Consider the following 24355-nt stretch of genomic DNA (forward strand, 5'->3'; position numbering starts at 1 on the left):
AAGGTGGCCTCCTGTTTGGTCTTCCTTCCCCAGTGGGCTCTTCGGGCAGTGTCCCTCAGACCTCTGGCCGGTGGAAGACTATGCAGCTGCCACTCCCACTCAAGTATATTGTGTCACAGCTCTCAGCAGAGCTGCACTTGCCTCTGTTTCTGTTCCCCGTGAATGGGAATGGAGACCCCGACACAGCACCTGCATGTGGCAAACAGCAGATGACTGTGGGTTCACCTTCACAAGGGATAGCTCCTATAGACTGAGGTCTTTAGCCTGATATCTTGGAGGTGGCCCATCTTATTTGTGAAGGGTAACTTTCATGATGGGGCAGTTTGAGGCTTCTAAGTGCATCATAGGAAAGAGGCTTAAAATGAACACTTTTTTAAACGTGTAAATCAAATAGACTTTTTTTAACATTGCTCTGATTCAGATATTTTGTTGATAAATTATTTTGAATTTGCTAAGTATCTCTACCCCTTTGTTCCTTCTTTTAGAATGCTCGAAGATGACCTGAAGCTGAGCAGTGACGAAGAGGAGAATGAACAGGTAAGATCATCGGTGACATTGTGTTGTTTGAATGTCACATGATGACGCCAGCCTGGTGGACTGCCTTGGGTATTAAATGAGCCATACAAATGCTGACTTTTCATGTTCTACAAAATCCAGTGTCATTGGGCAAGTCCATTAAAATCTCTTGGCCCTAATTTCCCTTAAAACTGTAGTTCTGTGCTTTTTATGGCATTGAAACCAATAGCAGATATTTATAAGGAAACCAGCTGGGGCCAGGCTTTAAGGTGAACTAGAACCTCTTTTTTGGGGGAAAGTTAACTGGCCTTCTGGAGACCAGACGTGTGATTTCAACTCATCAGCATGCAACAGGCGAGCTGCATGCATTAAATATTGAGAAGGCTTATACAGGTTTCATTAACATTGGAAAGATGCAAAGATAGAGGTGAGCTAAAATGATGAATAAAAAATAATCACATTCAGAATAGTCTGTCTTAAATGATAAATTTGCTTGAGACGTTCTCCATCAGTGTTGGTTTATCTGCTCGCGGCATCAGTTGGGAGTTTGTAAATACTCTTCTGATCAGTCAGTCAAAGTGAAAAAATACTCACTTAGCATTCGCCATGTTCCCCTCCGTCCTTCAGGCAATGCTTGCTTTGTACTGCCAGTTTGAAGGCGCGAAGGACAGCTTTTCCTTACACTTCCATTTCCTTTTTCTTGTTATCTGTGTTGTGTTTTGCCAGGTTTAGAGAAATAGGTTAGGTCTAAAAATGAGTCAGAGAGGGTTTGTTTCTAAGTCATTTTTACATGTACTACAAGTCACTTGTGCCAGTCAGATGATCTTGGGAGAGTGCCTAGACCTGGGAATGCAGATAATGCACAGGGAGAGTGTGCGGGGGGTGAAGGACAAGTCAGGAAATCTGCAAGAAGAGCATCTGAGCCTCATGGCTGTGAGTTCACAGAGGAGTCTGCTCACCTTGCAAGATACCGGAGACACCAGAGAATGAACTGGGTGTAAGACAGAACTCAGTGAATCTTGACACTGACTTGACAGGCGGAGAAAACCCCACATGAAGGAAGGTTAACAGAACAAAGAGGACCACTCAGGCCTTACGTTTCTTAGAGATTGAGTGATTTATTTAAGGTGGACACACCAGGGCAATTAACTCACCATAACACAGCAGTTGCACTAGAACTGAGTGGCTTTGCTCCTAATTTTTGTTTCCTTATATATGAAACTATAAACACATGATTTTATCTCTGTGTTTCCCCCAAGGAGAAGTTCAGAAAGGTGTGTTGTGAATCAAGTCAGATTAAGTGTGTAGATTGTATAAACTTTATATTAGAAAGGGGATTTAGAGATTATTTCATTCAGCAAGCCTTAATTTGGAAAGAATTCCTTGACTTATTTCCAGGAAATATTTCCACTGCAAACTCCATTTTAAAAAAAAACTAGTTATCAGAGATGTTCTCTCTAAGGCAGCAAGAACTTTTAGTTGACTCATCTTGCTTTGTTAGAGGCTTCTTTCGAACTTGTAGCCATTAATAGTATCATATTGTAACTATAAGACCAGATCCCTTATTCCTGCCTTTGGTCCCCACTTGTGTGCATCTTCCCACCTTTTGCCAGAAAGGCAGCTGCCAGAATGAATGACTTCTACACAGTAATCTTCTCTCTCAATTAAGGCTTGACACAGTGTTTTGTGTGGTGGCTTCAGTGATTGCTCTAACACTAATTATATTAAGTTATCCAGCTCTGACCTATAATTATACCCTGACCTAATCACAAAATCATAATTTCCATCCTACTAAAAAAGTCTAATGATATGGTAGTTTTTTTTTCTCTCCAAGACCAAAGCAAGGCTGTGCCCTGACAGAGAGGGCGGGGCCTGTGCACAGTGCACCTTGTATTACATTGCTCTGGCTTAGGCACCTAACCACACAGTGAACACAAAGGATTTTTCAGATAGAATCACAGGTTGTCCTGTAACTCAAAATCTTTCAAAAATAGATTGTACATTTCCCTGTCTTGCTAAACACAGTGAACTAAAATGCTTGATCTCTTCTGACAGGGTAGTTGGTTGTCCTTGTGAATATTGGTCATGAGCCTGTATAGCCACTTGATAAAGAGACATTTGTAAGAGCATCCATTTGCTATGCCTGCTTGCCCTTCCTGAAGTAGCCTCAGACTCTCTAGTGCGTCTGAGGACTCCTGTCTAATGTTCCCTTTATCCTTATTGCCTTTGTGCTCTCAAGACACAGAGACAGGTTGTATAGTTGATAAACAGAGGCTCAGCAGCCCTGGTCCTGAGTGTACATCCATGCCCTACTACTCAGTAGTTTTGCAACCTTGGCCCTTTTCCTGAACTGCTCTCTGCTCCAGGATCACCATTTGTAAAACTGGAATTCATGTGAGGTCCCCGATGGATGCCGTTCCCTCTGAACTTGTGCTCACCATTATCTTCATATCACCAGAGCCAGTAGGTTTTTCATTCTCTTTTAGTTAACTTATAACTGAGTAAATATGCATAGAGAAGAGCACATATAACCTAAGAATACAATTTGATGAATATTCGTAAGTCACACCCTACAACTAAACCACCCATGCACAGTCTTTTGGTGAGCAGATGGGCTTCAGAGTATGTGTGTGTTCAACAGGAGGTATCCCAAATCATTTTCCAAAGCAGTTGTACAGTTGACAGCAATGTAAGAGCATTCTCGTTCCTCCACATCCTCACATGTTTTCTTCTTTATGTTCATGAAGAAGGATATTGTTGTTTTTGTTTGTTTGGTTGGTTGGTTGTTTTTTGGAGAGAGAAAGAGAGAGACAGGTAGGAAGGGAGAGAGATGAGAAGCATCAATTCTTTGTTGCAGGACCTTAGTTGTTCATTGATTGCTTTCTCATATGTGCCTTGACCAGGGGGCTCCAGCCAAGCCAGTGACCTTGGGCTCAAGCCAGCGACCATAGGGTCATGTCTTTGATCCCATGCTCAAGCCAGTGACCCCACGCTCAAGCCGATAAGCCCATGCTCAAGTTAGTGAGCCTGCACTTAAGTTGGTGACCTCAGCGTTTCAAACCTGGGTCCTCAGCATCCCAGGCCAACATTCTGTCTACCCACTGTGCCCCTGCCTGTTCAGGCATGAGGTATATTGTTCTTAAAGTTTCTTTTGTATTGTCTTTGTCTGGTTTTGATATAAGGACAATGATGGCTTGTAAAATGAATTGAGAAGTGTACCCTGCTCTTCCCCCCCCTTTTTTTGAGATTTTATAACATTAATGCTAATTTCTATTTAAATCTCTATCAGAATTCTCCAGTGAAATTATGTGGGCCTGGAAATCTTAAAAACTTACAAATTCTATTTTCTTTATAGTTAAAGGGTTATTCAGATTTTTTCACATTAGGTAGGTTATGGCTGTGTGTGCTGTCCAAGTACTCCATCGAGTCATTTAAGTTGTCATATATATGTGTGTAGGATTGTACTGTCCTTCTGAAGTTTGGGGCTAAAGTGGTATCTCATTTCATTCTGATACCAGTCTTCTTTATTTTGGTCTTTGTCAGTCTTGCTGGATGCTTATCAATTTTACTGATCTTTTTAAACTTTTTGTTTAATTGATGTTCTTTATCAGCTTTTTGGTTTTCGGTTTCATTGATCTCTTATCTTTACTATTTGTCTCCAGCTTGCTTTGGTTTCATTTTGCTCTTTTCCTAGTTTCCTGAGGAAGTTTAGAGTGTTGATTTGAGATGTGTCCTCTCATAATCTAAGCATTTAGTGCCCTCTGTCTCACCTCCTCACTGCCCTGGCTGGATCCCACAAACCTGACTGTATTTTCATCTTCATTCAGTTCAGTGAGACTTCCTCTTTGGCACACGGATTATTTAGAAGTGTATTGTTTAATTTCCAAGTGTTTAAAGATTTTCCTATCATATTACTTTTTATTGATTTCTTGTTTGATTCCATTGTAGTCAAAGAACATATTCTGTATGATCTCAATTTTTGTGAACTTAACTGACCATTTTTTTATGGCCCAAGCTACAGTCTATGTCTGTATCTGTTTCATGGGCTACTGGGAAGAATCTTTATTGTGCTACTGTTGGGTGGAGTGTTCCATAAATATCAGTTATATCCTGTTGTTGATGTTGTTAAGTTATTCTGTATCCTTGCTGACTTTCTCGCTAGTTGCTCTTATCAATTGTTGGAAGAGGAATGTTGACATCTCTGAGGATAATTGTGGATTTGTCAGTATCTCCTTTCCAATTTATGTTTTTGCTTCCACATATTTTACAGCTCTGTTATTTGGTGCATAACATTTAGGGTTGCTTTGTCTTCTTGGTTGATTTATCCTTTTATCATTGTAATGTCCACTATGTCTGGTAATTTTCTTTGTTCTGAAGTATACTTTATCAATGTACCCCTTGCTATGTTCTTTTGATTGTTTGCATAATGTTATTATTTCCATTCTTTTACTTTCCACCCACTTATATCATTATATCTAAAATGTATTTCTTTTTTTTTATTTTGCACTTAATTTTATTTTTTTCTCTCTTTTTCATTATTATTAATTTTAATGGGGTGACATTGATAAATCAGGATACATATGTTCAGTGGCAACATCTCCAGGTTATTTTGATATTTTTGGTGTTGCATACACATCACCCAAAGTCAAATTGTCTTCCGTCACCTTCTATCTGGTTTTCTTTGTGCCCCTCCCCTCCCCCTGTCTCCACCCCGCTCCGGTAACCACCACCGTCTTGTCCATGTCTCTTAGTCTCATTTTTATGTACCACCTATGTATGGAATCATATACTTCTTAGTTTTTTCTGATTTACTTATTTCACTCAGTATAATGTTATCAAGGTCCATCCATGTTGTTGTAAATGATCCGATGTCATCATTTTTATGGCTGAGTAATATTCCATAATATATAGGTACCAAAGCTTTTTAATCCACTCGTCCACTGACAGACACTTGGGCTGTTTCCAGATCTTCGCTATTGTGAACAATGCTGCCATAAACATGGGGGTGCATTTCTCCTTTTGAAACAGTGCTATGGTGTTCTTGGGGTATATTCCTTAAAGTGGTATAGCTGGGTCAAAACGCAATTCGATTTTCAATTTTTGAGGAATCTCCATACTGTTTTCCACAGAGGCTGCACCAATCTGCATTCCCACCAGCAATGCAGGAGGGTTTCTTTTTCTCCACATCCTCGCCAGCACTTATTCTGTGTTGTTTTGTTGATGAGCGAGCGCCATTCTGACTGGTGTGAGGTGATATCTCATTGTGGTTTTAACTTGCATTTCTCTAATGATTAGTGATGTTGAGCATTTTTCCATATGCCTATTGGCCATCTGTATGTCCTCTTTGGAAAAGTGTCTATTCATTTCTTTGGCCCATTTTTTGATTGGACTGTTTATCTTCCTGGTGTTGAGTTTTACAAGTTCTTTATAAATTTTGGTTATTAACCCCTTATCAGACGTATTATTGAATATGTTCTCCCATTGTGTAGTTTGTCTTTTTATTCTGTTCTTATTGTCTTTAGCTGTACAAAAGCTTTTTAGTTTGATATAGTCCCATTTGTTTATCCTGTCTTTTATTTCACTTGCCTGTGGAAATAAATCAGCAAATATAATACATATATTGCTGCGAGAGATGTCGGAGAGCTTGCTGCCTATGTTTTCTTCTAAGATGCTTAAGGTTTCATGACTTACATGTAAGTCTTTTATCCATTTTGAGTTTATTTTTGTGAATGGTGTAAGTTGCTGGTCTAGTTTCATTATTTTACAGGTAAGTGTCCAATTTTCCCAACACCATTTGTTAAAGAGGCTGTCTTTACTTCATTGTATGCTCTTACCTCCTTTGTCAAACATCAGTTCTCCATAAAAGTGTGGGTTTATTTGTGGATTCTCTGTTCTGTTCCATTGATCTATATGCCTGTTCTTATGCCAGTACCAGGCTGTTTTGAGTACAATGGCCTTGTAATATAACTTGATATTGGGAAGTATGATGCCTCCCACTTTATTCTTCCTTTTCAAGATTGCTGAGGCTATTCATGTTCCTCTTTGGTTCCATATAAATTTTTGGAATATGTGTTCTATATCTTTGAAGTATGTCATTGGTATTTTAATGGTATTGCATTGAATTTCTAGATTGCTTTGGGTAATATAGACATTTTAATGATGTTTATTCTTTCTAACCATGAGCATGGTATATGCTTCCACTTGTTTGAATCTTCCTTGATTTCTTTTATCAATGTTTTATAATTTTCTGAGTACAAGTCTTTAATTTCTTTAGTTAAATTTACTCCTAGGTACTTTTTTATGGTTGCAATAGTGAAGGGGATTGATTCCTTAATTTCTCTTTCTGACAATTCATTGTTCGTGTATAAAAATGCCTCTGATTTCTGAGTATTAATTTTATATCCTCCCACCTTATTGAATTCATTTATCAGGTTTAGTATTTTAACTGAGACTTTAGGGTTTTCTACATACAATATCATATCATCTGCAAATAATGATAGTTTTACTTCTTCTTTTCCAATTTGGATGCCTTTTAATTCTTCTTCTTGTCGGATAGCTGTAGCTAGGACTTCCAGAACTATGTTGAATAAGAGTGGTGAAAGGGGGCACCCTTGCCTTGTTCCTGATCTTAAGGGGATTGCTTTTAATTTTTGCCCATTGAGTATGATGTTGGCTGTGGGCCTGTCATAGATGGACTTTATCATGTTGACGTATGTTCCCTGTATTCCCACTTTGCTAAGAGTTTTGATCATGAATGGGTGCTGGATTTTATTAAATGCTTTTTCTGCATCTATTGAAATTATCATATGGTTTATGTCCTTCCTTTTGTTTATGTGATGAATCACATTGATTGATTTGCAAATATTGTACCAGGCTTGCCTCCCCAGAATAAATCCCACATAATCATGATGTATGATTTTTTTTCATATATTGCTGGATCCGGTTGGCTAATATTTTGCTGAGGATTTTAGCATCTAAATTCATCAGGGATATTGGTCTATAATTTTCTTTCTTTGTGTTCTCTTTGCCTGGTTTTAGAGTCAGAATTATGCTCGCCTCATAAAAGGAGCTTGGAAGTCTTCCTTCCTCTTGAGTTTTTTGAAATAGCTTGAGAAGGATAGGAGTTAGTTCTTCTTTGAATATTTGATAGAATTCACTTGTGAAGCCATCAGGCCCAGGACTTTTTTTGTTGGGAGTTTTTTGATAACTATTTTAATCTCATTTGTTGTAATCAGTCTGTTTACATTTTCTGATTCTTCCAGATAAATTTTTGGAAGATTATATGTTTCAAGGAATTTGTCCTTTTCATTTAGATTTTCTTATTTTTTGGCCTACAGTTCTTCATAGTATTTTCTTACAATCCTTTGTATTTCTGTTGTGTCGGTTGTTATTTCTCCACTCTCATTTCTAATTTTATTTATTTGAATCCTCTCTCTTTTTTCCTTGGTGAGTCTGGTTAAAAGTTCATTGGTCTTGTTTATCTTTTCAAAGAACCAGCTCCTGGTTGCATTGATTCTCTGTATTGTTTCTTTAGTCTCTATGTCATTTATTTCTGTTCTGATCTTTATTATTTCCTTCCTTCTACTACCTCTGGGCTTTACTTGTTGTTCTTTTTCTAGTTCTTTTAGATGCAGGGTCAAGTTGTTTATTTGAGCTTTTTCTAGCTTCTTGAGGTATGCCTGTAATGCTATGAACTTCCCTCTTAGGACTGCTTTTGCCGTGTCCCGTAAATTTTGAGTTGTTGTATGCTCATTATTCATTTCTAGGAATTTTTTTAATTCTTGTTTGATCTCATTGTTAACCCATTTGTTATTAAATAACATGCTATTTAGTTTCCAAGTGTTTGAGTATTTTTCAGTTTTTCTGTTGTGGTTGATTTCTAGTTTCATGCCATTGTGATCAGAGAAAGTGCTCGATATGATTTCAATCTTCTTAAATTTGTTGAGACTGCTTTTGTGCCCTAACATGTGGTCTATCCTAGAGAATGTACCATGAGCACTTGAAAAGAATGTATATTCTGCTGCTTTAGCATGAAAGGTTCTGAAGATATCTATTAAATTGAGTTGATCTAGTGTGTCCTTTAAGTCTGATGTTTCTTTGTTAATGTTCTTTCTTGATGATCTATCTAGTGATGTTAGTGGGTTATTGAAATCCCCTACTATTATAGTATTGCTGTTAATCTCGCCCTTTATATCCATCAAAATCTGCTTTATATATTTAGGAGCTCCTATATTAGGTTCGTAGATATTTATAATGGTTATATCTTCCTGTTGGATTGCTCCCTTTATCATTATTTAGTGACTTTCTTTATCTCTTACTATAGCCTTTGTTTTACAGTCCATTTTGTCTGATATAAGTATTGCTACTCCAGCTTTTTTTTCATTTCCATTTGCATGAAATATTTTTTTCCATCCTTTTATCTTCAGTCTAGGTGCATCTTTTGTTTAAGATGTGTCTCTTGTAGACAGCATATATATGGGTCCTGTTTTCTTTTTTTTTTTCTCTTTCTTTTTTCTGAAGTTGGAAACGGGGAGGCAGTCAGACAGACTCCCACATGCCCCCGACCGGGATCCACCTGGCATGCCCACCAGGGGACGATGCTCTGCCCATCTGAGGTGTTGCTCTGTTGCAACCAGAGCCATTCCAGCTCCTGAGGCAGAGGCCATGGAGCCATCCTCAGCACCCAGGCCAACTTTGCTCCAAAGGAGTCTTGGCTGCGGGAGGGGAAGAGAGAGACAGAGAGGAAGGAGAGGAGGAGAGGTGGAGAAGTAGATGGGCACTTCTCCTGTGTCCCCTGTCCTGGAATCGAACCTGGGACTCCTGCATGCCAGGCCAACGCTCTACCACTGAGCCAACCAGCCAGGGCCTATGGGTCCTGTTTTCTTATCCACGCAGCTACCCTATGTCTTTTGATCGGATCATTTAATCCATTTACATTTAAGGTTATTATTGATATATACAATAGTTGTTTATTGCCATTTTATTCTTTGAAGCTGTATTCCTCTTTTGCTATATTCTTTTCCCCCTTTGATCTGTTTACAACAGACCCCTTAGCATTTCTTGCAGCATTGGTTTGGTGTAGTGAATTCCTTGAGTTGTTTTTTGTCTGGGAAGCTTTTTATTTCTCCTTCAATTTTAAACGATAGCCTTGCTAGATAAAGTAGTCTTGTTATAGGCTCTTGTTCTGCATTAGTTTGAATATTTCTTGCCATTCCCTTCTGGCCTCAAGTATTTCTGTTGAGAAGTCAGATGTCATCCTTATGGGGGCTCCTTTGTAGGTGATAGTCTTTTTTTCTCTAGCAGCTTTTAATATTTTCTCTTTATCACTTAGCTTTGTTGTTTTAATTATGACGTGTCTTAGTGTAGATTTCTTTGGGTTTCTCTTTAATGGAGTTCTCTGTGCTTTTTAAACTTGTGAGACGTTTTTCTGAATTAATTTAGGGAAGTTTTCAGCTATGATATGATTGAACAAAGACTCTATCCCTTGTTCTTTCTCTTCTTCTTTAGGAACCCCTATGATGCAGATGTTATTTCTCTTCATGTTGTCACAGAGCTCTCTTAGAGTTTCCTCAGACTTTTTGAGTCTCTTTTCTTTTTCTGCTCTTCTTCTGTGCCTTCATTTATCTTGTCCTCTAACTCACTGATTCGATGCTCGGGTTCATTCATGCTGATTTAATTCCTTTCATTATGGTCTTTATTTCTGATATTGTATTTGTCATTTCTGACTGATTCTTTTTTATCATTTCAATGTCCTTTTTTATATTTGCTGTCTCTTTATTAGGTGTTCGTAATGACCATCTTTTGTTGTTCTAAGATTTTTGAGCATCCTAACAATCGTTATTTTAAACTCTGCACCAGTAATTTGGTTATATCTGACTCATTCAGTTCCTTTTCTGCAGATTTCTCTTGATTCATTTGTGTTGCATTTCTCTGCCTTCCCATTTTCTCTGTGTATAAGAAGGATGTGGCCACTGGAATCCAATGGGTGTGGCCTCTGTGTTCCTTAGATGTGGTCTGTCTGCAGGCTCGCCAACCCTCTGCCTCTGCTGCTTAGGGCGTTTGGGTACGGGCATTGCTGGTGCCAGCCCGCTGTAGCTGTTGCTTCAGTTTCTGACTCCTCCATGGAAGGGTCTGTGACCACGTCCCTGGGTCTACAAGGCTGGTGGCCTCAGCCTAGGCACCGCAGGCAGGGGTGAGCACCTTTGCTCAGCTGCGGGGCTTCGCCTGTTTCTGGGCTTTTGCCCCACCCCTGCGGGACGAGCCCGCTCCAGTCAGCTGCAAGCCTCGGCTCCATGAGTTGGGCGGGGCTGTGCACCAACGCTCAGTCGTGGGAGGAGCCAGCTCGCGTGTTGGGCCGCAAGCCTCAAGCCTCGGTTCTGGGGGCTGGGCGAGGGTGCCCATCTGCACTCTTGCTCAGCAGTGGGTCTCCACCCTTTCCAGGGCTCCCGCCCTTACCCCACTGGCGGGATTGCAGGCAGGCCACAGCTGGGCCTGACCACTTTCACGCATCCCTTCCACCCCCGCCGAGCAAGACTGAGCTCACGCCTAGGCCTCAGGCATAGCCAGCCAGCTTCTGCCCTTGCCGATGGAACCATGCTTCTGTGTCCTGCTGCCTCCCACCCTCCAGCAAGCCCTCAGCCATGTGGGTAGAGGTGTTGCAGCTCAGACCCTAACACTCACTACTGTAGTCCCGAAAGCTCCCTCCTTCTAAGTGACTCTGCTCTAAGTGCTGCGGGAGAGCTTGTTTGGCTGGTGTCCTGCTTCCCTTTGCTAGTATTGCTGTTTCCAGGGGAAATATTCACTTCAGATTTGGGGAGTGACTCAGCCCTGGGTGAGTCCCTCAAAGTGTTTCTCCCTGTGCCTCCTAGATTACACTCTTTTCCTGCTACTCTGGTCCTCACCTCTCTCCTGTCCCCCGGAGCCCCGGGTGGGTGGTTGTGAGAGAGGTTTTCTGCACAGTCCCTTTAAGAAGAATCCTGGGTCTGAGAAATCAGTCTCTTTCTCACAAACAGTATCCTGTCTTGTTTCCAGCTAAATACTGTCCATACACCTCTTCTAGGCTCTGGGGCTGCAGGCTGGTGCTTTGTTCCTGGGGCTCAGGACCCTCCCCTCTCTGCTAAACTCACTTCCTGCCATGCGAGTCTCTCCGGGCTGCTGTTCACTCCGGGGAGCTGGGCAGCCCTCTCCGTGTTTCTGCTTTTCCTATCGATCTCAGTGTGGATTCTTCAGTGTTCCTTGGTTGAAGAGTCCTCTTAGTTTAGTCCAAAGTTGGTTTTTCCAGATGATGGTTCTTAAAATTAAGTTGTGGTCCACTTTGGTTCTGGAAGGTGAAAGTTGGTATGTCCACCTACTCCATCGCCATCTTGCCACCTCTTGAAATGAGTTTCTTCAACCAAAAAGCCCGTCAATAGATGACTGGATAAAGAAGATGTGGCACATATACACTATGGAATACTACTCAGCCATAAGAAATGATGACATCGGATCATTTACAGCAAAATGGTGGGCTCTTGATAACATTATACAAAGTGAAATATGTAAATCAGAAAAAAGCAGGAACTGCATTATTCCATACGTAGGTGGGACATAAAAGTGAGACTAAGAGACATTGATAAGAGTGTGGTGGTTACGGGGGGAGGGGGGAGAGGGAGAGGGAAAGGGGGAGGGGGAGGGGCACAAAGAAAACTAGATATAAGGTGACAGAGGACAATCTGACTTTGGGTGATGGGTATGCAACATAATCGAACGACAAGATAACCTGGATATGTTATCTTTGAATATATGTATCCTGATTTATTGATGTTGCCCCATTAAAAAAAAATAAAATTGTTAAAAAAAAAAGAAATGAGTTTCTTATAGACAGCATATCATTGTCATATTTTAATTCACTTTGCCCATTTCTATCATTTAATTGATATATTTAAACAGTTTGCATTTTAATGTAATTATTAATACATTAGCACTTATGTCTGATACTTTACTTTTTTTGTTTTCTGTTTGTTCTTTTGTTTTGTTTTGTTTTCTGTTTTCCTTTACCTGGCTTCCTAGAGGTTCCTTAAACCTTTTGTGGAACTCCATTTTTATCTATCTATAGTATTTTTTTATTTGTGTTGTATCTCTTTGTATAGCTGTTTTAGTGCCTGTTCTAAGTATTACATTACATATACAAACTTACAGCAGTTTACTGGTGATGTCATTCTATAAATTTTCTTCTTTAGTATACCATAAATACCTCCATCACAGAATTGATACTATGTGGATGATATGTGACCTGGTTTTCTATGTTTCTGACTGCTTGAGTGAGCATCCTGAATCTGGTCCTATATCCTTCCCATCTTTATCTCCCTAGTGAATACCATGGCTGACTGTATTTAACAGGAAAGTCTCATCTTCCCTTAACCAGATCTACCCAACTATCTTTATCTCACTCTTTCTTTTCCTTTCCTTCTGTTACTGAAAACACTGCCTTCCTCTTATTCAAAATCCATCCCATTTCCTCTGTTAACTTGAGGACAGGTTCCCTTCACTCCTTTCTGCCCCACCTCTCCACCAGAACTACTCATTGGGTCAACAGAGACCTCCACAGAACCAGATGTACTTGGTTTTTTTCCATCTGTTGTCTTACCAGAAAAGGTACAGCAGTCAGCATTGGACACTGTTGGTCTCCACTTTATTTGAGCTGTCTCATACCAAACTTCATTGTTTGTTTCCTGCTCCTCTGGCTGTTTCTTCTCAGGCTTCTTTGCTGACTGTTCTTCCTCTACCCAACCTTAAATGTTATATTTTAGCATTTATTCCTGACTTCTCTATTTCCTTCCCTCCTCCTTCCCCTCACCCTTCCTCTCATCTGTCTGGGTGATCTCATCCATTCCCATAACCTTCAATTCCTATGTGCTTATACTTTCTGAAGTTATATCCTCAGCTCAGAGCTCCCTCTGAACTGCAGACCTACTTGACTTTTCCACTTGATGTCTCACAAGCATTTCACATTCAATTTGTGCCAAACTGGACTTCTGGTGTTGCTACCCCTTAGCCACACACACTCAAAAATGTTGTTCTGGCCCTGGCCGGTTGGCTCAGCGGTAGAGCGTCGGCCTAGCGTGCGGAGGACCCGGGTTTGATTCCCGGCCAGGGCACACAGGAGAAGCGCCCATTTGCTTCTCCACCCCTCCGCCGCGCTTTCCTCTCTGTCTCTCTCTTCCCCTCCCGCAGCCAAGGCTCCATTGGAGCAAAGATGGCCCGGGCGCTGGGGATGGCTCTGTGGCCTCTACCTCAGGCGCTAGAGTGGCTCTGGTCGCAACATGGCGACGCCCAGGATGGGCAGAGCGTCTCCCCCTGGTGGGCAGAGCGTCACCCCCTGGTGGGCAGAACGTCGCCCCTGGTGGGCGTGCCGGGTGGATCCCGGTCGGGCGCATGCGGGAGTCTGTCTGACTGTCTCTCCCCGTTTCCAGCTTCAGAAAAAAAAGAAAAAAAAAAAAAAAAAGAAAAAAAAAATGTTGTTCTTGTGAATGTATGTGTTTCTCAAAGTGGTGATGCCAAATGTGCCATTGTTCAAGCCTAGAAACATGGGGTCATCCTTGATAACTCCTGTTCCCCACTGAAATGTTTGTTTTCTCTCTATGTCTTGTAAATTCAGCCTCCAAAATTAAATATTAGTCCATTCACCTCTTTCCTTCCTGGCTAGTCTAAACCAGTCTAAAAGACATTAGCATGTTTCTGTTCCTTCCCCTCGGTAATACAACCTCCTCACACTGATCTTTTAAAAATGTAAATCAGATCAAGTCATTTCTTGGTCTGAAATCTTAAATATGTTTCCCATCCACTCAGGATAAAATCCAGAGCCAGCACCACTAGACACAGGCTGGGGTCCCCCACTCTTCCCCTTCACTGCACATAGAGCTCATGCCAGCACTGCAGTCACGTGGGCTTCCTTCAGCTCCTCCAACAAGCCAGCCTCAGATTCCTCAGGGGCTCCCTGGGAGCCTTCCTTCATTTTTTTCTTCCCAGCTGACACCGACTCCTCTGAGGTGCACATAGTGATCACTACCTCGGGAAGCTTCCCCATGGTACCACGGCTAGTCCTTTCCACAGTCACTTCAATATTTATTCTGAAGTCTCATTACAGTTGTCGTGTTGTTGTGTTATTTTTACTTTTTGAAATATCTTTCTCTAGCAACTGGACTGGAGGTTTCCTGAGGGCAGGTACTGTGTCTGGCACAGCAGAGGGGCTAAATTGTGGCTAGACAAATTCATGGGTAAGTGCACAATGTTGAAATGAATTGATAGTATTTTCTGCTGTCCATGGTCCAGTATCAAAGATTACTTTTCTCTACCTTTATTGCTTTTACTGAACACTGTGGTTTTTTCAAATTAGTCCTATCCAAAGATCAAAGGTGTTGACAAAGACAACAGAAACATAAGACCCAAGATCTGAGATCAACTTTAAATTAATGCACAAGTGTCTACCTATTTAGGAGAAGAATGTTTACCCAATCTCCATGGAACTGTCTATAGTCACTTATTAAATAGGTTTAATGCCAAGCTGTGACGAAGTTATAAATTTTCAGGAGTTATCTCAAACAGAAGTCACCGAAACCAAAAGAACGGGTTTTCCCACAGCCTTCCCTTTCAAGAACAGCCGAATTTTGACTACTCCAGAGCTGGGATTGTGACATGGTTACCTGGAAGGGGTTCAGACTGGAAATAGGACAATGTGAGGAACCATTTCCTTGTGTCTCTGAGCAGATGAAGGACATATGGTATGTCCAGCAATTTGTTTGATCTCCTGTTCTGTAAATCTTGGTTTCCACAATCCCAGAGAACAATGTTTCCCTGGAAGAATATGAAGAAATTGGAATATTTAAGACAACATTATTCCTGAAGTTACTGAGAACCAAAGGAATTCTTTTGATGGATGTGGAGGGGAAATTTGAGTTATAGTGCACATCTGTTAATTTGTTGAAAAGGAGAGCTCTGCCTTTCACATCAGGACAGGCGTGGGAGGCTGGACGCAGCAAACACCTAGATGCAATGATCACGGCAGAGCACAAGGGACATGGGGCACAGCTCTCCACGAGAAGCCTGCGATCGTGGCAAGTGTGGGTGGTGCTCAGGGATGACAAATGCATAAGCTCAGGAAGAGGAAGGGAGCAGGATCCAAACTGAATGGTTGAGTGCGTGCCCACAGCTCCCAGTAATTACATTACCCACACAGATTAGGCAGTCTTTTCATTTTAATTATGTAACTGCATTTTTCTCTATAAATGAGCAAGGTTTATCCACTTAAACTGACAATTTTAATTTTGCCGGCCATGATTATTGGATAAAATCTGTAGAGGAAAATTCTCGTACTGGCATAATTTACTTCTCACCATGAAGAAAAGCTACCTTTTAATTCCCAATCAATATTTGGAGAGCACAATTAATTTAATAGCTATCTAGGTAGTTAACATAAATCTTCAAGTTAAAGAGCCCATTCTTGTCTTATGTGAATGCACGGAGTACTGATCGTGTCTTCAGGAACCTCAGCATTGAGACCCTGGCTGCATGGAGATGTCCCCAGCTGCACTTCTCCCAGTTGGTACTTTTTGACACCAGGGTTGCTCATGGAGAGGCACAGGAATATTCCTGTGTCTGTTCTCTGCTCTTTACCATAGAGGTCGCTGGATAATGAACATCAGTTTGGGGTGTAATGTTGAAAGCACATTGCCCATTGTAATGGATGCTGTTCATTTCCCCCTTGTTCCTTTTTAATATGACAATTGCATAAGAGAAAGCAGAGTTTGTACAGAGAACCTTGGCAGTGCCTGTCCATCAGTGACCAGACATATTAGCTGAATGATATGCAGACGTGGAATAAAAACATAGGAGGTTTTAGCAGCCCAACTGCACTTCCATGGGTGCATTTTTCTTCTTAGGATCAGCTTGGTTGATGCTGAAGCTCTTGGCCTGTGAAAATTTATTGCCCACAGAGTCAATCTGCATTCAGGCTGCCAAGTCTGAATAAATAGAGTCATTGTGCTTGTCTGGGATTTGTGGCCAGAGTTCATCCAGTCAGCTTGACATTCTCATCCCAGGAGATTCATAAAAGCCAACACCCTGGTATGTGCTCTTGAATCCTGCCAAAATTGTATAGAATTATTAAACAGGAGTTGAAGCAATAATAAGGACCAGGTTTGAGAGGCAAGGCTCCAGAATCAAGTTCCTCCTGTGTTAGAAATGAACTACATTAGAGATGTTATTTGTAGTCAAACATGAGCTAGAAATTTTTTATATAAAAGTCATTTTGAGAATAATCTTGAATTCCTACTAAGTGTCAAACCTTGTGCAAGACTGCTGGCTTATTGGTCTTGAGGAATTACACATTAGTAACAGTCATTATGATAAGTTAGCCTCAAAAATTGCAAGTAAATTTTCAGGAAATGCCCTTCCTTCAATGGATATTCAAAACAACTATATAGCATGACATATATTAAATCTAATAGCAAAATGGGGGAAAAAAAGAATAGTGTATTTTTGTATTCATGGTTAGAGTTGCACAGTATAACCATACTGACAGATTGGTTTCTTTTTCATATGGAAACAAGACAATAACTCTAATTGAAAACTACTGCCTATCAGATCTTTGTCGTCTGGGAATGAAGTAATCACATAGTCAAACCTTCAGTCATGATCAGTGAAACCCAAATAATCAGCAGAAGGTTTTTGTTTTTGAGCCCTAAAACTTAGCTAAGTAATTATATTTTATCAGTAAAAGTTTATTGTCCCCAGAGGCAAATGCAGAATTCTTTTAAGATGGCCAATTTTAATATCAAGCCACTGTCTATAACTGTCTGTGAAAAGCACTAGCATACTAACATAGGTGGAGATACACAAACATGGAATTGCCTTTTTCATGTTAATGAACTAGAATGGCCAGCCAGTTTGCATGTCACTGAGCACATATGTAGAAAGGCCCACGCCCTGTTTTCTAAAATATTTCCTCTGCCCTCCTGTGGGGACCTGCTTGAGATTTCTGTAGATTTGGTCGTGTCCAGTCAGTCTGGACCACAGGATGTGCCAATTTCAGTCTAAGCACCCTAAATGGGAATGGGGAAAATGGAAAAATAGTATAAAAATTAACAGGTGATTCATTAAATTTGGGCAAATGTATAATTAATGCAAAAATGAGAATCATTGCTTTGTTATGTTGAAGAATTCATGAAAGGAGATATATTTTTTTAAGCTTTAAGTCAAGTTTTGTTAATGGTGTATATCAGTACCACCAAAACAGACTGTCCCCTCGGAGAACAGAAGGGTCGTGTGTCCCTGGTCAGTAGGCACGCTCTTCTCAAATGCTGCCACTGGCCAGGCTGCTGGCTGGCAGAGGAAGTGGTATTCTCCCTCCAGAGGACAACCTTCTTTACCACAGAAAAATAGCCCTTTGTCCTGTGACTTGAATGGTTTTTTTCTTCAATAACGTTTTCAGAGGTATAACCATTCAAGACTGGATGCTCCTTAAGAGTATATGCTATCACTCCTGTCCAGGCTGAGGTTTTTCCTATGGTAAAGGATTTACCTCAATCATCCAGGTGTTCAGTCCAGATAGACACTTGGAATGTCTTGTTTTTGTTCAGATTGTCCAGATTCTCTTTCTCTGGGAGGTCTATGTCAGCAGCCTGTCTCGGGTCCTCTCCTTTCAACCTGGACTTTATTCTTAAAAGTTCAAGGCAGTTCAAGGAAGGGTGTGTGATTACAGCATATTATATGTGAAAACACTTTCATGTATAAACCCTAAAGCAGTGGTCACTTGAGAGATGAAAATTTTAGCACCAATAATAACACAGTGAGAATAGGTTCAGCTTTCTCTTAGGTTATATATAATTAATTTGAAAAGTGCAATTTTGCAAATGCTTCCTAACCAAAACAAACCTATTTTAACCTCAACTGTTGCTGTTTTGTCTGAGCAAAAGAGATGTTTAGTGAAACATAAAGACGGACTTAAACTTTGGTTATTCAAATACAGGTTTGCATTTTTAACAAAACTATTAAAACATTTGTGTTACTTCCATCTGCCTTTATACGAGAGCAAAGTAACATTTGCATTCCACAGCTTAGGCCCTAGTTGCCTTCATAATAGTCAACCACCTCTCAAGGTCAGTGGAAAGTGAGCAGGACTCCACCACCTCATGGAGCTAGCATGAGGACGTGGTTGAAAGCTCCAGATGGCATTTGGCAATCCCAACAAAGTATGAAGTGACTAAACCCAGTATCCACTTGCTGTGCCAAAGATGGATATTATTAATGGGCCATCACTGTCTTGGCTGTGCTCTAGGCCTGGCTTGCAATGAAATTACCCTGTGAGCTGAGTTCCAGGAGCATGTGGTGCCCAAAGCCCCAAGAAGCAGGCCACAAAGCCATGGTGGAACGGTAGGGACTTAGATTGCATAACACGTCACACTCACATTTAACCTTATACTCTCAAAAACCAGGAATTTAAATCCACATGCTATCTGTAGAGTATCTCTAAGCAACTCAGCCATCATTAGACATGCTGATTATTCTAGTGTGTTTGCTTTTACTCTGAAATTGTAGATGCCAGACAAGTACATGCACACTCACACACACGCACACACACACTCACTCACAGGAAGGCATTCTAGCCTCGCTCGCCAATGCTCTGTCCCAGAGTCCAGATATTTATTCCAGTCTCACGTTCTAAGACTTGACCACCATGCATGGGTCTTCCATCTTTCTCCAACAGCACCAGTGGACTTGCCCCACTCCCCTGAGGAATTCTCCGCAGCCTTTGCACTGTCGGACCTCATCCAGGCAGCCACTTCTTTTATATATGCATTCCCATCCTGGTGAGCCCAGAGGTAGAAAGAATTTCTCCTCAGAGTTTCTGGCAAACTCTTAGGTAAATAACATGATTCTACCTGTAAACTTCTTGAGGAAAAGATGTTTGTCTCAGAAACCTGAAACACTCCCACCTTCTTTGCAAACACCTGTCTATGAGATAACACCTGTACTTCCTCTTCTTAGCACCCCCAGGGAAAGCTTGTCTTCTGTCTGTTCATGTCCACTCAGTGTCCTTCCAATTCTCTTCGCACTAAAATTGGCAGAATTCAAGAGGCACCCAGTTCCTTTCCCTACACCCTCTGTCCTGAGCAGTCTGGTAAGGCCGTGGCAGGGCTGGGTTGCTGTCTGGGGCCTTGCTGCTCTGTGACCCTGAGCAAGCTGGCTTTCATGTGCCAGGACAAAAATAGTCAAGTGAATTAACAGAAAATATTTTATATTGATATAAGCATATAGTATAGAAGTGTATCTGCATATAAAACTGTTAGAATATACATTTTACATCCTCACTCTCCCTCCTTTTTCCCTTTCTCTTCCCCTTAGGAGTGTTCTTGATTTGTCTTACCAGAACTTCTTTAAAAATGCTTAAGTAATAGAAGGAGAGGAGTACAGGAAGAATGTAAGATTTATATAAGAAATGGCAAGGAGCTAACTATAGAAATAGATCTAGAAGGTGGGGGGGATGGTGGGCTGGAGTTTTAGAAGACAGTGAGGAGGAGGGAGGGGCAGAAAGAGGAGATGGAAGGCGACCTCCCCCCATGTGAGTGTTGGGAAAACCAGCTGAGTGGAGAGGACTCGGAGGGCTCCACAGCCATCACAGCCGATCCCCTGACCCTCTCCTGTCAAGGATCTTTGACATCTGCTTCCTTGTTCAGGGCTCTCCCGCACTGTCATGTCCTCCAGCTGCAGGGCCATATTCAGACTGGCCCCAGGGCAGCCCTGATTTATTTATTTTACGTGTAAAGCAGGGATAGCACACCAGCTAATGGTAACTATGACAAGGTGGAGATTGTCTTTTGTTTTGGTTTGTTGTTTTTTGGTTTTTGCTTGTTATATGTACTAATTTTTTTTTTCTGCAATGAACACGTATCACTTGGCCAAGTGAAAATTATGTAAAAATTGGAGACCTAGATTTTAAACTTATACCACTATGTCTCACATGCATACAACAAAGATGAAGTTCGAAATCTAAAGCGCTTTAGCTAGATGTTATATATTGTTACTTGAGTAACTGTCGCCTCTCAAAGCAACCAAAACATTCTGAGAACATAGACAACAAGAGAACTAAGCTCATAATGATTGGAGGTTATTTTGTGAGGTTGTTCCTTAGGAGGACAAAATATTTATGTTTGGAACAGAAGGTTGGAGGCTGGTAACACTACCTGTCCATCAGAGAGCACAAGGAGTTCTTTTTAGTTACCTTGATAGATGCTTTTACTGAAAAACACTGGTTAAAAATTAATTTTTTATACGGAAAGCAGTTTTATAAGGAGTGCTGTTTTGGTTTTTTTGTTTTTGTTTTTGTTTTTTGTATTTTTCTGAAGCTGGAAACGGTGAGCGACAGTCAGACAGACTTCCGCATGCGCCCAACCGGGATCCACCCAGCACGCCCACCAGGGGCGACGCTTTGCCCACCAGGGGGCAACACTCTGCCCCTCCAAGGCGTCGCTCTGCCACGACCAGAGCCACTCTAGCGCCTGGGGCAGAGGCCAAGGAGCCATCCCCAGCGCCCGGGCCATCTTTGCTCCAATGGAGCCTTGGCTGTGGGAGGGGAAGAGAGAGACAGAGAGGAAGGAGGGGGTGGGGGTGGAAAAGCAAATGGGCGCTTCTCCTATGTGCCCTGGCCGGGAATCGAACCCTGGTCCCCCGCACGCCAGGCTGACGCTCTACCGCTGAGCCAACCAGCCAGGGCCCTGTTTTGTTTTTTTGTTTTTGTTTTTTTTTAATTATAATTTTATTTTTTTAATGGGGCGACATCAATAAATCAGGTTACATATATTCAAAGATCAACAAGTCCAGGTTATCTTGTCTTTCAATTATGTTGCATACCCATCACCCAAAGTCAGATTGTCCTCTGTCATCTTCTATCTAGTTTTCTTTGTGCCCATCCCCCTCCCCCTTTCCCTCTCCCTTTCCCCCCTCCCCCCGTAACCACCACACTCTTATCAATGTCTCTTGGTTTCACTTTTATGTCCTACCTACGTATGGAATAATACAGTTCCTGGTTTTTTCTGATTTACTTATTTCACTTCGTATAATGTTATCAAGATCCCACCATTTTGCTGTAAATGATCCGATGTCATCATTTCTTATGGCTGAGTAGTATTCCATAGTGTGTATGTGCCACATCTTCTTTATCCAGTCGTCTATTGATGGGCTTTTTGGTTGTTTCCATGTCCTGGCCACTGTGAACAATGCTGCAATGAACATGGGGCTGCATGTGTCTTTACGTATCAATGTTTCTGAGTTTTGGGGGTATATACCCAGTAGAGGGATTGCTGGGTCATAAGGTAGTTCTATTTTCCGTTTTTTGAGGAACCACCGTACTTTCTTCCATAATGGTTGTACTACTTTACATTCCCACCAACAGTGGATGAGGGTTCCTTTTTCTCCACAGCCTCTCCAACATTTGCTATTACCTGTCTTGTTCATAATAGCTAATCGAACAGGTGTGAGGTGGTATCTCATTGCAGTTTTGATTTGCATTTCTCTAATAACTAAAGAAGATGAGCATCTTTTCATATATCTGTTGGCCATTTGTACTTCCTCCTGGGAGAAGTGTCTGTTCATATCCTCTTCCCATTTTTTTATTGGATTGTTTGTTTGTTTGTTGTTGAGTTTTATGAGTTCTTTGTATATTTTGGATATTAGGCCCTTATCTGTGCTGTTGTTTGAAAATATCATTTCCCATTTAGTTGGCTTTCTGTTTATTTTGTTATCAGTTTCTCTTGCTGAGCAAAAACTTCTTAGTCTGATGTAGTCCCATTCATTAATTTTTGTGTTCACTTCTCTTGCCATTGGAGTCAAGTTGATAAAATGCTCTTTAAAACGCAGGTCCATGAGTTTAGTACCTATGTCTTCTTCTATGTACTTAATTGTTTCAGGTCTTATGTTTAGATCTTTGATCCATTTTGAGTTAATTTTAGTACAGGGGGACAAACTGTAGTCCAGTTTCATTCTTTTGCATGTGGCTTTCCAGTTTTCCCAGCACCATTTATTGAAGAGGCTTTCTTTTCTCCATTGTATGTTCTTGGCCCCTATATAAAAAATTATTTGACTATATATATGTGGTTTTATTTCTGGGTTTTCTATTCTGTTCCATTGGTCTGAGTGTCTATTTTTCTGCCAATACCATGCTGTTTTGATTGTCGTGGCCCTATAATAGAGTTTGAAGTCAGGTATTGTAATGCCCCCAGCTTCATTCTTTTTCTTTAGGATTGCTTTGGCTATTCGGGGGTTTTTATAGTTCCATATAAATCTGATGATTTTTTGCTCTATTTCTTTAAAAAATGTCTTTGGAATTTTGATGGGAATTGCATTAAATTTGTATATTGCTTTGGGTAATATAGCCATCTTGATTATATTTATTCTTCCTAACCAAGAACAAGGAATATTCTTCCATCTCATTATATCTTTCTCAATTTCTCTTAACAATGGTTTATAGTTTTCATTATATAAGTCCTTTACATTCTTTGTTATGTTTATTTCTAAGTATTTTATTTTTTTGTTGCAATTGTGAAGGGGATTATTCCTTTGAGTTCGTTCTCAGTTGTTTCATTGTTGGCATATAGAAAGGCTATTGACTTCTGTATGTTAATTTTGTATCCTGCGACCTTACTGTATTGGCTTATTGTTTCTAGTAGTCTTTCTGTGGATTCTTTGGGGTTTTCGATGTATAGGATCATATCATCTGCAAAAAGTGATACCTTTACTTTTTCTTTTCCGATATGGATGCCTTTTATTTCTTTGTATTGTCTGATTGCTCTGGCTAGAACCTCTAGTACCACATTAAATAACAGTGGAGACAGTGGACAACCCTTTCTTGTTCCTGATTTAAGGGGGAAAGCCTTCAATTTAGTGCCATTTAATATGATGTTAGCTGATGGTTTATCATATATGGCCTTTATCATGTTGAGATTTTCCTTCTATACCCATTTTGCTGAGAGTCTTAAACATAAAATTGTGTTGTATTTTATCGAAAGCCTTTTCTGCATCTATTGATAAGATCATGTGGTTTTTGTTCTTTGTTTTGTTGATATGGTGTATTACGTTAACCGTTTTACGTATGTTGAACCAACCTTGAGATTCTGGGATGAATCCCACTTGATCATGATGTATTATTTTTTTAATATGTTGTTGTATTCGATTTGCTAGTATTTTGTTTAGTATTTTAGCATCTGTATTCATTAGAGATATTGGTCTGTAGTTTTCTTTTTTTGTGCCATCCTTGCCTGGTCTTGATATGAGGGTTATGTTGGCCTCATAAAATGTGTTTGGAAGTATTGCTTCTTCTTCAATTTTTTGGAAGACTTTCAGTAGAATAGGAACCAATTCTTCTTTGAATGTTTGATAAAATTTGCTGGTATAGCCGTCTGGGCCTGGACTTTTATTTTTGGGGAGGTTTTTAATGGTTTTTTCTATTTCTTCTCTACCAATAGGTCTGTTTAGGCTTTCTGCTTCTTCTTGAGTCAGTCTAGGAAGGTTGTATTGTTCTAGGAATTTATCCATTTCTTCTAGATTGTTGAATTTCGTGGCATAAAGTTTTTCATAGTATTCTACAATAATTCTTTGTATATCTACGGTGTCTGTGGTGATTTCTCCACTTTCATATTGGATTTTGTTTATATGAGTTCTTCCTCTTTTTTCCTTTGTAAGTCTTGCCAAGGGTTTGTCAATTTTATTGATCTTTTCAAAGAACCAGCTCTTTGTTCTATTAATTTTTTCTATAGTTTTACTGTTCTCTATTTCATTTATTTCTGCTCTGATTTTTATTACCTCCTTT

The 24355-nt window shown here is 40.5% G+C and overlaps 1 protein-coding gene across 2 annotated transcripts in view; it reads left to right on the plus strand.

Moving 5' to 3' along the window:
* AFF3 (ALF transcription elongation factor 3) overlaps window positions 1–24355 on the plus strand; it is a 719747-nt gene that overhangs the window by 555939 nt on the left and 139453 nt on the right. For both annotated transcript variants that reach the window (XM_066267825.1, XM_066267826.1), the window contains one exon: window positions 486–537. In XM_066267825.1, the coding sequence (XP_066123922.1) occupies window positions 486–537 (52 nt within the window). The remainder of the gene's footprint in view (window positions 1–485; window positions 538–24355) is intronic.

Source organism: Saccopteryx bilineata, chromosome 3, assembly GCF_036850765.1.
Source record: "Saccopteryx bilineata isolate mSacBil1 chromosome 3, mSacBil1_pri_phased_curated, whole genome shotgun sequence".
NCBI classification, from domain to species: Eukaryota; Metazoa; Chordata; class Mammalia; order Chiroptera; family Emballonuridae; genus Saccopteryx; species Saccopteryx bilineata.